Here is a 14,166-nt window from a genome sequence, read left to right as displayed (position 1 = left end):
ACAATGTCATCGGCGAACCTCAGAGTTTTTATTTCTTCTCCATGGATTTTAATACCTACTCCAAATTTTTCTTTTGTTTCCTTCACTGCTTGCTCAATATACAGATTGAATAACATCGGGGATAAGCTACAACCCTGTCTCACTCTCTTCCCAACCACTGCTTCCCTTTCGTGTCCCTCGACTCTTATAACTGCCATCTGGTTTCTGTACAAATTGTAAATAGCCTTTCGCTCCCTGTATTTTACCCCTGCCACCTTCAGAATTTGAAGGGGTATTTCGAGCAGCAATAATAGCCGTGTGTGGGATGTGGAAAACCCTCACGCTGTAGTAGAGTCACACCATCAAATACGTGAATATCCGGGCCGGCATTTTAGGCGACAATCTCATCTCATCTACATCATACTCCGCAACTCACCTAATGGTGTGTGACGGAGAGTACTTTGGTACCACTATCTGATCCCTCCAACACTGTTCTACACGCGAATAATGTCTGGGAAGGGTGATTGTCGATAAGCCTCTGTATTGGCTCTAATTTCTCGAATTTTCTGCTCGTGGTCAATATGCGAGACGTATGTGTGGGGAAGTAATATACTGTCCGACTTCTCCTGAAAAGTGCTGTCCCGAAATTTCAATAGTGATGCACAACGCCTCTCTTGTAACGTCTGCCAGTGGAGTTTGTTTGGCATCTCCGTAACGCTCTCTCGCCAGCCAAACGATCCCGTGACGAAATGCGCCGCTCTCCGTTGGATCTTCTCTATCTCCTCTATAAGTCCTACCTGACATGGATCCCAGATAGATGAACAATACTCAAGAATCGGGCGAACAAGCTCCTTATAAGAGCGTCTTGGGCCATATCTTCTACTTGGTCGTCTGAATGGTCACCTGTACTTGGGGTTAGTGCAAAGATTTCGACCTGAATTGCTGTAGAACGTACCCTTGCCTGCTGGTGAGAGGCCGTGGAGACAACATGGCGGTGCACCGCCTCACTTTAGTGTGCATGTTTCCAACGATCTCAGTGTTGTAATTCCTGGTCACTGGATTGGAAGGGGAGGTTCAGTTTCATTTCCTACGAGGTCATCTGACGTGAATCCCCCGGAGGATATCCTAAGGGGATATCTAAAATCATTTGTGTATGACACCGAAGTGTATACAGAGATGGAATTAATCGCTAGAATTATATCTGCCTGTGATGTGATTCGAAACACACCAGGAATATTTGTCAGGGTGCATCAGAGTCATGTTCGCCAATGTCATGCTTGCTTTGAGGTTGATGGCCGTTTCAGCACTTTTTTTATGATACAATTCTGCCCATTAAAATTGCTACACCACAAAGATGACGTTCTACAGACGCGAAATTTCACCGACAAGAAGAACATGCTGTGGTATGCAAATGATTAGCTTTCACAGCATTCACACAAGGTTGGCGCCGGTGGCGACACCTACAACCTGCTGACATGAGGAAAGTTTCCAACCGATTTCTCATCCACAAACAGCAGTTGATCGGCGTTGCCTGGTGAAACGTTGTTGTGATGCCTCGTGTAAGGAGGAGAAATGCGTACCATCACGTTTCCGACTTTGATAAAGGTCGGATTGTACACTATCCCGATTGCGGTTTATCGTATCGCGACATTGCTGTTCGTGTTGGTTGAGATCCAATGACTGTTAGCAGAATATGGAATTGGTGGGTTCAGGAGGGTAATACGGAACGCCGTGCTGGATCCCAACGGCCTCGTATCACTAGCAGTCGAGATGACAGGCATCTCATCCCATGGCTGTAACGGATCGTGCAGCCACCTCTCGATCCCTGAGTCAACAGATGGAGACGTTTCCAAGACAACAACCATCTGCACGAACAGTTCGACGACGTTTGGAGCAGCACGGGCTATCAACTCGGAGACCATGGCTGCGGTTACCCTTGACGCTGCATCACAGACAGGAGCACCTGCGATGGTGTACTTGAATGGCAAAACGTCATTTTTTCGGATGAATCTAGGTTCTGTGTACAGCATCATGATGGTCACATCGGTGTTTGGCGACATCGCGGTGCACGCACATTGGAAGCGTGTATTCGTCATCGCCATACTGGCGTATCGCCCGGCGTGATGGTATGGGGTGCCAATGGTCACCTCTTGTTCGCATTGATGGCACTTCGAATAGTGGACGTTACATTTTAGATGTGTTACGGCCCGTGGCTCTACCCTTCATTCGATCCCTGCGAAACCATACATTTCAACAGGATAATGCACGACCACATGTTGCAGGTCATGTACGGGCCTTTCTGGATAAGAAAATGTTCGACTGCTGCCCTGGCCAGCACATTCTCCAGACCTCCCACCAATTGCATATGTCTGGTCAATGGAGGCCGAGCAACTGGCTCGTCACAATACTCCAGTCACTACTCTTGATCATATCGTGTTGAAGCTGCATGGGCAGCTGTACCTGTACACGCCATCCAAGCTCTGTTTGACTCAGTGCCCAGGTGTATCAAGGCCGTTATTACGGCCAGAGGTGGTTGCTCTGGGTACTGATTTCTCAGGATGTATGCACCCAAACTGCGTGAAAATGTAATCACATGTCAGTTCTAGTATAATACGTTTGTCCAATGAATACCCGTTTATCATCGCATTTCTTCTTGGTGTAGCAATTTTAATGGCCAGTAGCTTATTACCTCATTAAGCTGGCTTCTCCGACCCCAGGTTCCCTACCTCAAATTGTTCAGTGGAGGATCCTCTATGTCCTGTTAAATTTTTGTACGCTCTTACGGAAACACCCTGTATGTAGATGTAAAAGGTAATGACGCAACAGGTGACTCACCCACGGAAGAAGGCGAGCGCCTCGTCGGCGGTGCCCAGGAAGGCGACACGGCCCTCGGCCATGAGCAGCAGCTTGTCGAAGAGTGCGAACAGCTCTGAGGAGGGTTGGTGAATCGTGGCCACTACAGCCTTGCCCTTGCGCGCCATGTCCTTCAGCACGGCCACCGTCGTCAGGGCCATGTAAGCATCCAGGCCCGACGTCGGCTCATCGCAGAACATAAGCGGAGGGTCGGTGAGCACCTGCAAGTAAAGTGCATACAGCCTCACCTATTGTGCTCGTAACTCTGGAAAGCCAAAATAGTCAGTTCCTGGTACAACAAAATTAGCAAAAAGAATAACACCTCACGATCTCCGAAACCACAAAAGAAAGCAAGGACAATATATACATTTCTGAGCCAAAATATTATGATCGCTGTGTACTACGAAACTACCCTGAAGAGGCAAAGAAACTGGTACACCTGCCTAATATCGTGTAGGGCCCCCGCGAGCACGCAGAAGTGCCGCAACACGACGTGGCGTGGACTTAACTAATGGCTGAATTAGAGCTGGAGGGAACTGACACCATGGCAACTACAGAGCTGTCCATAATTCCGTAAGAGAATGAGCGGATGGAGATCTCTTCTGAACAGCACTTTGCAAGGCATCCCAGATATGCTCAATATTATTCGTGTCTGGGGAGTCAGGTGGCCAGCGGTAGGGTTTAAAGTCAGAAAAGACATTCTGTAGCAATTCTGGACGTGTGGATTGTCGCATCGTCCTGCTCGTATTGCCCAAGTCCGCCGGGCTGCACAATGGACATGAATTGACGCAAGTGATCGGACAGGATACTTATATACGTGTCACCTGTTAGGATCGTATCTAGACGTATCAGGGATCCCATGTCAATCCAACTGCACACATCTCACACCATTACAGAGCCTCCACCAACTTGAACAAGTCCACTGCTGACATGCAGGGTTCAAGAACTCATGAGGCTGTCTCCACATCAGTACTCGTCCATCCGCTTGATACAATTTTGAAACGAGACTCTTCCGACCAGGTAACAAGTTTCGAGTCATGAACACTCCAATGTCGATGTTGATGGGCCCAGGTGAGGCGTAAGACTTTGTGTCGTGCACATCAATTGTACACGAGTGGGCCTTCGGCTCGAGAGCCCATATCAATGTTGTTTTGTTGAATGGTTCGTACGCTGACACTTGTTGATGACCCAGGCTGAAATCTGCAGCAATTTGTGGAGGGGTTGCACTTCTGTCACGCTGAAAGATTCTCTTCAGTCGTCGTTGGTCCCGGTCTTGCAAGATCTTTTTCCGGTCGCAGTAATGTCAGAGATTTGATGTTTTACCGGATTCCTGGTACTCACGGTACACTCGTGAAATTGTCGTACGGGAAAATCCCCACTTCATCGCTACCTCAGAGATGCTGTATCCCATCGCTCGTGTGCCGAGGCACCACGTTCAAACTCACTCAAATCTTGATAAGCTGCTACTGTAGCAGTAGTAACTGATCAAACAACTGCGCCAGACATTTGTCTTATATAGGCGTTGCTGACCGCAGCGCCATATTCTGCCTGTTTACGTATCTCGCAGTAAGGAAAGTAGAGTAAAGACGAATTGGTAATCATTTAAGGGACGATAAGGTCCGTGAGCGAGGGAATTCACTGACATAAGCGATTTTTTATGCCGAGAGAGCAGCAGACAATGGCACTGGGAAAGAGACGGAAAAATTATAAACTCTGGAAGCTATTAGACAGTGGTTGTGTTATAACATGGCCGAAGAAAGCAAAGGCAGTGTGAGACAAAGAGAGGGACACAGTGGCAGTGGAACATAGTTGACAGTGACAGAACAGTGTTAGGAAAAGAGTGAAGGAGACAGTGCTAGTAGGAGAGGCATAGAAAGATTGAGGAAGTGGAAGTGGGTGAGGGCCGGTGATATAATGAACGACAGTGTCTATGATAATGACAGCGAAAAAGAGAGAGGTAGTGATAGTGAGAAGAGACAGGGCCAGTGAGAAGGAATGAATGAGATAGTAGTAGTAAGAGAGAGCAATAGGGAGCCAGTGACATTAAGAGGAGACAGTAGTAGCAGGACATAACGAAGGAGGCTGTGGCTGTGAGACAGGAGACAGTGACAATTAAAGAGACACAAAGAGATAACGATAATGAGTTGGGCTACATGAGTAAGTGGGAATGGGCAGGTGAAAGTCGATAAGTATGAGCGACTTACAGTAGGTGTAAGCAGACTGCAGTCAGAGGAGCTTTCGGGAATGAGAGGTGAGCTGCATGGCAGAAACAGCCAAAATATGTTCGCATGCTGAAATTTTTTAAAGGTGCTGAGGAAGGCAGAATGAGGCAGGTTTTTAAACAAGAGGATATTTTTTTGTGCTCCGGTGGGCAATGATGTCTGAAATAGCAACGGATATGCTTGTCGTCGTGCTACACAGCGATGAACAGGCAACGATAGCAGAGACTGGAACATTAGAATGTGTTGCCATTTAGGTACCGTAAACCTCGATATGGCTTGAGTTGGCTGTATAAATCCCCATCAGGCCATTCTGATTTACATTTCCCCAAAATGCTTAAGGTGAATGCCAGGATATTTCCTTCGAAAGGGCAGGGCCAATTTCCTCCTCTCCCCTTCTCCATACCGCGCTTGTTCTTCGTCTCTAATGAACTCGTCGTCGTGAAATTAAAAGCTAATCTTCGCTCCTTTCTGCTTTTGTAATTCTCATTATAATTCGCAGTCATGTAGCTTGTATAAAGATTTTGTTCCTAAAAAAGAATTACAATAACTCTCTGAAATAGATCTATTAGGAATTAAATAGTAATTAGTGACACCCAGTGTGTTGGTAACCTGTCAGTCCAAGTTATTCGTCATATAATGAACGTTCTTCATGTTTCGAAGTTCTAGCTTTCAGTTACCTAATCTCAGTCTCTTTGAATGAATGAAAGTAGTCTCATTTCTGCAGAGTCAGATTCTAACGTGATAACAGCTATATATTTTCTTTCGTTCGTGACTGTCTTTAACGGGAATAAATACACGCACAGAGCGCTATTAATTTCCAACAGCCACAGCACATTGCCAAACAACCTCTGATTCAATTTGATGCAACAACAAATATTGTATTCACATTATAATTATTATTTTGCAGAAACTGTACACAGAAAGCGGTACTGTAACAGTTCTCGTTATTACTGTTATAATTATAATTATTATTATTTTCGTATCAATGACTGTACAGTACAGTTATTACAAATACATAAGACTTTGTAAATGCCAAATTGTTTCTGAGGTTCAGAATCCGACTGTTTCGATTGCTGGAACATCTGCAAAAACCAGATCATCCAGTGAGCAAGGTTCAGCGTCTTTTAAGTTCTCCAAACTCGGAGGTTACATCTACTAGTAATGTAGCCTCACCGCTTAAAGTTTTCTTTTTGCACCGCTTCACTCCAGTTCGCAGTCTATTTAGTCTTCCACGTCTGGTAGGGTAGTTGGAAACCGGCAGTGAGCTTTTTTTTTTCGGTTTTGGCTGTTACTTCCAGTTCTATTCGACAAGCGGAAGCTGATGATATAAGTGCTTCAGTTGTTCGAAGAATGACCTTTCATGACTTTAGCCTAGCACTTGATGCTTCGCTGCCAAACATGGGATGCCTGGAATCATTTTCCTCAATCTCTGCCGTTATCTGATATTCAGGGGTGCTATGCCTATAATACGGTAGATTTTGTTCGCTGGAGTTGTTTGTGGGCAACCAGTTATAATGCGGCCTCTCTCGTTAAGAGCGGAGTCAATGTGCTTGGTGCGTGCAGAGTTCTGCCACACTGGTGCAGCATATTCTGCCGCAGAGAAACATATAGCTAGAGCAGGTGTACGTAGAACATTTGGTTGAGCCCCCGCCCCAAATAGGCTGTTGGCGAGCTTGTGTATAACATTATTTCGGTTGCAAATTTTGAGCTTCATGTTCTCGCAAGGTTCTTTGAAAGTAAGTGTGCAGTCGAGCTTTAATCAGGAGTATATAGGGAGTGTCCCAGCGTTGTAGTTGCTATCTCCTCCAAGTTACCTCCACTTTTTTCCTAGACTGTCCCCCACTCAAGTGAAACGCACAGGCCTGTGTTTTGGATAGGTTAGGCTTTAAGTGGTTATTCTCATAGTATTCTGCCAAATGTTCGAGGGCAGCAGTCAGTTTCATTTCTACCTCCTCGAACGTTCTTTCTTGGCCTATTTTTAAAAAGCAGTGCCCGGGATGGGTACAGAGGGATCGCCTTTACAAGTAACACACGCGTGATAAGAAACCTGGAAAGGGTGTTTGTGGAGATGACTGCGACCCAAATCTAGTCTGTAATAGCGGCTCGTTGGGTCTTCACAAAAGAAAGTGTCTTGGCTCTCGGGGTAAAACGGAGAATGTCGCAGCGCCCACGCGTTTTGCCGTCTGTTCCAGCTAGTAGGATAGACCTAACGCACCGCCTCTCCGTTACGCAACGACGAATTAAGCCTATTAAACTAGGATCCCGGAATGGACCCGTTACATTTATTGCAGAAGAACTGTTGAGCGCTTCGGCGCACCCAACAGAACTGTGGCTCGTACCAGTTATCTTCGGCCAGTGTTAATGCCTGCCGCTTCTTTTCATTTCCTATGCAAGTAATTAAAATTAATTACTTTGTTGCAACTGACATAATAATGCCATAATATCGTAGTAAGGAAGAAAGGATAGATTTTAACGTCCCGCCATCATCGTAAGCATTAGATACGGAGCACATAGACTACGGGTTTCCAAACACATAAAAATGACGTACTGCCTATTGGCTTTCGTCTCGCAATAAACGAGAAGTAGAGGTCAATGAGCAGATACTGGATGGGGCTCCATGTGTGAAGTTTCTAGGCATCCAGACGGATAAAAAACTGACCTGGCAGCAGCACGTGGTTTAGTTCAAAAATGGCTCTGAGCACTATGGGACTTAACAGCGGAGGTCATCAGTCGCCTAGAACTTAGAACTACTTAAACCTAACTAACCTAAGGACATCACACACATCCATGCCCGAGGCAGGATTCGAACCGGCGACCGTAGCGGTCGCGCGGTTCCAGACTGAAGCGCCTAGAACCGCTCGGCCACTCCGGCCGGCTGGTTTAGTTAATCAGGTAGCTTAGTTCTGCTTGTTTTACAATTAGAAATCTCTCCAACTGGTCTTTTAGTAGCACTTTCACGAAAAGAGAACAACATCAGAACTGATCTCCCGACCAAGTTTCGGTTTCGCCATTTTTATGTTAAATGTCTGCATCGGCCTCTTTCTTTAGGTTTGTGAAGAATGAGTGCTTACGATTGATGAGTGATACTTAGACTTATTGTTCCGAGTCTCTTTGTATCATTCTTACATGTATACGACCGTCATTTATAATGCTTTGTGTACAATAGAGTTAGTCTAGCAGCCTAGTTCTCTGCTGACTTATACTCCTGTTCTATGCTAGGAGAAAGAACCCATAGGGACCAACTTATTTACTTTTGTATTTCACTTCAGCAACCTTTTCCCTTTTTTCCGGTATCTCCATCATGAGTAAGCTCTATGTGGATTTGTGGGTAATTAAATTTGCGTAGGCACCGGTGGATGGCAGAGTAGTTTTCTTTCCTTTCTGCATCAAGTATTGGGAATTTTCCACAGAGTCCAGTTTCAAGCACGCACTGGGGGGCTGATGTTGTCTAGGGCAACTGACATTCCGCAATTTTTAGCATCTTGCGATTGGCCAAGCACTAACAGTGTAAAGTCGTGGAATTTTCCACTGAATACTGTTCAAAATTTTGTCCGGTGAATTAGTATGCTCCAGTGCAACGGTCCCTCACCTTTTCTAGCGTCTTTTCGATTGGTCAAGCTGCCGGTGGCTTTTTAACGATTTCTCGAGTGATCCGTTACGTCCCCACTCTGTACAGAAAGGGGAAACAACGCCGGCTAACTGGGGCCACTGGGAAGCTTCCTGAGGACACTCTTCTCAAGTGTCGATGTGAATATATCGTTCTCTCCGGAGTGCGCTTAGGGTAAGTTTCCATTTTGGTCAGGGTTCGTTAAAATTATTGCTTTGCATTGTACGCAGTAATCGCGTTCACTCAAGTTAACAATCGAGAGATTTATTCCGAAATGTAATGAAATGGAACACCTACAGCCGTCCTTAACAATGTTATTTATTATATGGCTACCAGTTTCGGTGCTTCAGTACACCATCTTCAAGCCTCAACTGACGCTGAGGGAGTTAACTTTAATCGTATGCACGATTCATCAGCGGCCAACATCTATGAACTGGTTTTCGCAGACTACCTGCAATGTTGTGTCTACAACCAGTTGATGGAAGGACACACAACATCGTTGCTGCAGGTAGTCTGCGAAAACCAGTTCATAGATGTTGGCCACTGATGAATCGTGTATACGATTAGAGTTAAGTCCCTCAGCGTCAGTTGAGGCCTGAAGATGGTGTACTGAAGCACCGAAACTGGTAGCCATATAATAAATAACATTGTTAAGGACGTCTTTAGGGGTTCCACTTTATTACATAAGTGAAAGGCCGAAGTCCTTCATACCTCCAATCAGAAGGATGGACATACAAAAATTATTCCGAAATGGCCAAATTTTCTTTCCGCAGTTCGGGCCTGGAGGTGGTGTACTGAAGCACCGAAACTGGTAGCCCTATAATAAATGACATTGTTAAGGACGGCTTTAGGGGTTCCACTTTATTGTATAAGTGAAAGGCCGCAGTCCTTCATACCTCCAATCAGAAGGATGGACATACAAAAATTATTCCGAAATGGCCAAATTTTCTTTCCGCAGTTAACATGGATTTTGGTGATCTCATACTCTGAGCTATGTCTGGTGCTGGCCCATTGCTTTTCAGCACGATCATCAGTTTAGTTGAGGACTTGCTTCCGTTGTTGCTGATTGAGAAGTGCGCCCTTGTAGAGCGTGAAGAGAGTATTTCAATAGATTTCTATTTTTTTGAAAGCTATGAGTTCGATATTTGTACCAAGTTATCATAGAAGGTCCTCTCCCTCTGTAGCTATTGACCACTCTCATCAAACTGTCTGAAAATTTTTAATTGTTTGCTATTTGATCATTTTAATCGTATTTATCTTTCGTGTACGATAATTGAATTTGGAATGAAACATTTGTGTAATACCAGCCACCACGTGGGCCTTGAATTGATTAAGTTTTCCTCAAGGAGACTGGTTAATCGAAAAGTTCTCGTCTTACTGAATGGAACTAATACCTATACATGTATCTAAATTTGTATGTGTCAGACTTTGCCAGTTTTATTATGTTTTCGTCATTTTCCCAGTTTCCGCCGTTCCTTAGTTGCTTCAGGTTTTATGGAGGTGTGTTCTATCTACGCAACTATATGAAAGGCAGTTTGTTTACTCTCTTCGCTTCTTTTATTTATGAAGCATCGTCAGTGGCGATTCCCAGTGTTTACAATAAAAAATGAAAACCCTTAGATGCTTACAGGCGTTGACATACGTCAACGGGGACAGATGAAAATGTGTGCTCCGTCCGGGACTCGAACCCGGGATCTCCTGCTAACTACCCATCTGAGCCACCGAGGACACAGAGTATAGTGCGACTGCAGCGATTTATCTCTGGCACGCCTCCCGCGAAACCCACATTCTCAACGTATTGTCCCGTACTACATTCGTAGTGCCCCCGCCCGTTATACTCATTACTCGCCGCGCGTTGCCGATTCCCGTAAGAGTTCGGGCACTGTTCACTGTTTGTGCATTCGCACAGAAGAAGAAGATGGTCAGGTGCCTGGTGAGCCTTAACTATATATATATAGTAAGATGGTATCTGTTCTTTCGGACATATTTCCAGTGTTGTTAGTCCATCCTGGAGATGTTTTCATTCGGTCCTCAAGCTCCAGCTGGCTTGCACTTGCAAGTGGCGTGTTATAATCAATGTGGGTGAAAAAACGCCGGAAATCGGCCAGCTGGACCACACCTCAACCACTGAATTACCTCCATATCGCAACACCACCTTCTCTGTACTTCACTATTGGCACTACACATGATGGCAGGTAATGTTCTCCAGGCATTCACCAAACCCAGACCTTCCCATCGTGTTGCCAAAGAGTACAACGTGATGCATCACTTCAAAACACTTGTTCTCACTCATTCACTGTCCAGTGCTTTGCCACTGTACCTTATTCAACTCCCTTCGCAAAGTCATTGTGCTAGCTGGACTGCTGGTAGCACTTCAAAACTCACGAGCGATTCCTTCTGCTGATTTGGTTCAAATGGCTCTGAGCACTATGGGACTTAACATCTGAGATCATCAGTCCCCTAGAGCTTAGAAATACTTAACCCTAACTAACCTACGGACATCACACACACCCATGCCCGAGGCAGGATTCGAACCTGCGACCGTAGCGGTCGCGCGGTTTCAGACTGAAGCGCCTAGAACCGCATGGCCACTCTGGCCAGCTTCTGCTGATTTCATGCGATTTTTGATAACTATCCTTTTTATAACTGCCCTCCGCAATGCTCGACGGCCCTCGTCCCTTAGCACATGAGGTCTGCTTGGTTTGGGTTTGACTGCGGTAGTTCCTTCGCATTTCACCTTGACGATCACTTCATCAAAAGTCGGCTTGGGGAGCTTTAGAAGGGCTGAAATGCCCCTGATGGATTTGTCGCTCAGGTAACATCCAATGACGACACGTTGGAAGTCACTCAGCTGTCTTGACGTACAGATTCTGCTGCTACTTCTTCTCTACTGACGGCACAGTACTCTCCGCATCGTTTTGTACTGGAGGATCCACCTCTGATGACATTTAGTGGTCAATTCCGCATTACATACAGATTTGCCATTTTGGAGATGTTCGTCCTCCACTTTTACACAAATATCTATCAGATGGATGAAGTACAAAACTATTCACGCTAATTTTGGTTGTATTAGATATATCGTATGAATACTGAAGGATACGTATGTTTTTGGATATGGTCCGCCTTTAGCAAAACACAATTTTGTTTTTTAACCCAAACATGTTTCACTGCAGTTGCAGCATTTTCGGTGGGCTTTTATTTTTCATCTGTTAAAGATAAAGAATGTTCTTCAGTGTTTGTATACACGTAACTTTTAGTTTTTAAATCGTAATTACAGATATTTGAAAAAAACACACAAATTATGAAATCATACCTTTTTACCACATGGTGTGGTTTTTCTGATGTGTTGTGTTTCTACAGTGACTTTTTTGTTCCACAGTTTGTCATCCGCAACCACTTACACCTTAAAGTAGATAAATCCTTTAAGCCAAAATTACGATTTGTAAATTGAATTTCTATGCCTGAAATTATATATATATATATATATATATATATATATATATATATATATATATGTGTGTGTGTGTGTGTGTGTGTGTGTGTGTGTGTGTGTGTGTGTCTCTGTGTGTTTGTGTATGTCTACTTACATAATGTTTCGCTTACGTTTTCTTTTTCCTCATCTTCATCACTGTCAAACACTATACATTGAGTTGCCACTGTCACTATTTCACTGTTTACCAGCTGTAAAAACAAACATGGCGGGCAGTGGAAGAGATGAAGGTGTAGAAACAAGATGGCTGACAATGGAACAGTTGAAGGTGTTCCTGGCGGTTGTTATGAATCTTTTAGAGGTGACTGTGAATTTTGTGTGTTCGTGAAAATGACCAAAAGTGTGTAACTAAGTTGCAAAACTATCACCACAGCATAACCGTAATAATGGTGCTTCATCTTTTTTGATTTCCAACAGTACAAACATGTACTTGAATCTATAAACACCTTAAGATGGGCGCAAGCTCGAAACTGGTCGTGTGACTGGTAACTGATATTTTTCTACAACCCCATAAAGGAACAGTCACGGTGTTCGACAGCATCCACTATGGATAAAATTCATTTAATGGTATCAGATAGGTTTTCGGACGAGTCCAGGTTCTGTTTGTTTGAAAATGATGGCCGCAAATTGATTCGCCGCAGCCAGGGGGAGCGGCGTCACAGTGACTGCATTCGCACACCCGTAGCCAAACACTTTCTACACAACACCCCAGACGCCATTTTTCAGCAAGACAATGCACGACCATATGTTGGTGCATGAACATGTGCCTTCTTGGTATCACAGGAAGTGAGCTTCTTTCCCTGGATCGCCAGATCACCAGACTTGTCGCAAATCGAAAATGTGTGGGATATGGTGAAATGACAGGAACAGCCAACCACCACAGATGAACTTTGGTCACAGGTGAATGCACCATGGATGGCCATACTACAGTGCGCCATTCGAGCCTTATATGTGTCGATGGCATCACGCATGGAACAAGTTATCAGGACCCATGGCAGACTCTGTGCTTACTAGGCAACAGGAAATATTCTGGATTGAGGTGACTGAAATGCTAATCATTTTGGGAGAACATACTTTACTAATGCGCATGTCCTATGAATATGAACGTCCTATCTCTAGTCGTCAAGGAGACTCCAGCCAAACTTATCCGAAACAGAGAACACAGCATTCCATTTCTCAAACAACACAGGAAGTTACACAAGCTACAAAAGTTCCTCACAAGTATTAACGTAAATATCTGTGTTTCGCCCTTGACTGGATCCTGTATTTTCCTGCCTGGTGGCTGCTAACGCCCCAGTTACCTGCCCTGGGGGGTTAGTGTATGTAACGGCAGTGTACGTTTCCTCGCCTTGCCGCTGCCGTCTGGTAAGGTGTGTAGTTTTGACAGCTTTTCTTGATTATAGGCCGTTTGTGATTCTTCTACTCTGGTGGTAGTGATCCCTTTCTCGTTCCGGGCGCTCTAAGGACAATATTCTTGGGGTGGGGGGGGGGGGGGGGAGGGGTAGTGCAGTCCGCCAGTTCCGGCTTTGGCGTGTTGTTCCATTCTTACATTTGGTTTATTGGACTTCAGGTACCTTCAGCAAGATTACCATTAGCAATTCGTTAGACTGCCACTAGTCTGAGTTACCATCTTGTGAAGTGAATGAAACTCTTGGCTGCCTATCTCATTGCTCGCGAAAGTGTTTGTTGCCGGATCTCCTCAGAGGTCGATTCCTGGAGCACCAACTGTGACTGGTCCTTGTGTTTTATTATTGTATTATTTATTACCATACTTTGTAATGCCTACATTAAAGGTTATGCATGTTTAGTTAATAGTTCTGGTCGTCTTCTGGAATAAATCTAGCAGTGTAAGGGTTGTGTTACAAGGTTACCATCATCTTATTTCACCTGTCTGGTGGTCAGTTGCTTGTTTCTTTTAATTGACTTTTGCTTGTATTTGCTGTTTTACAACAGTTTTCTAAATTTTTTGTAATTGCCGTTCCTGGCATGTAAGGCCTTCAGCCATAATTGTAGTC

General features: G+C 44.7%; 1 protein-coding gene across 1 annotated transcript in view; it reads right to left on the bottom strand.

The window, feature by feature from the left end:
* LOC124605296 (protein white-like) overlaps window positions 1-14,166 on the bottom strand; it is a 278,052-nt gene that overhangs the window by 27,985 nt on the left and 235,901 nt on the right. The window contains exon 6 of the mRNA XM_047136877.1: window positions 2,815-3,053. Within this exon, the coding sequence (XP_046992833.1) occupies window positions 2,815-3,053 (239 nt within the window). The remainder of the gene's footprint in view (window positions 1-2,814; window positions 3,054-14,166) is intronic.

This window comes from Schistocerca americana, chromosome 3, assembly GCF_021461395.2.
Source record: "Schistocerca americana isolate TAMUIC-IGC-003095 chromosome 3, iqSchAmer2.1, whole genome shotgun sequence".
NCBI classification, from domain to species: domain Eukaryota; kingdom Metazoa; phylum Arthropoda; class Insecta; order Orthoptera; family Acrididae; genus Schistocerca; species Schistocerca americana.
Note: the sequence above shows the minus strand (reverse complement) of the source record. Positions and strands in the feature narration are given on the sequence as shown.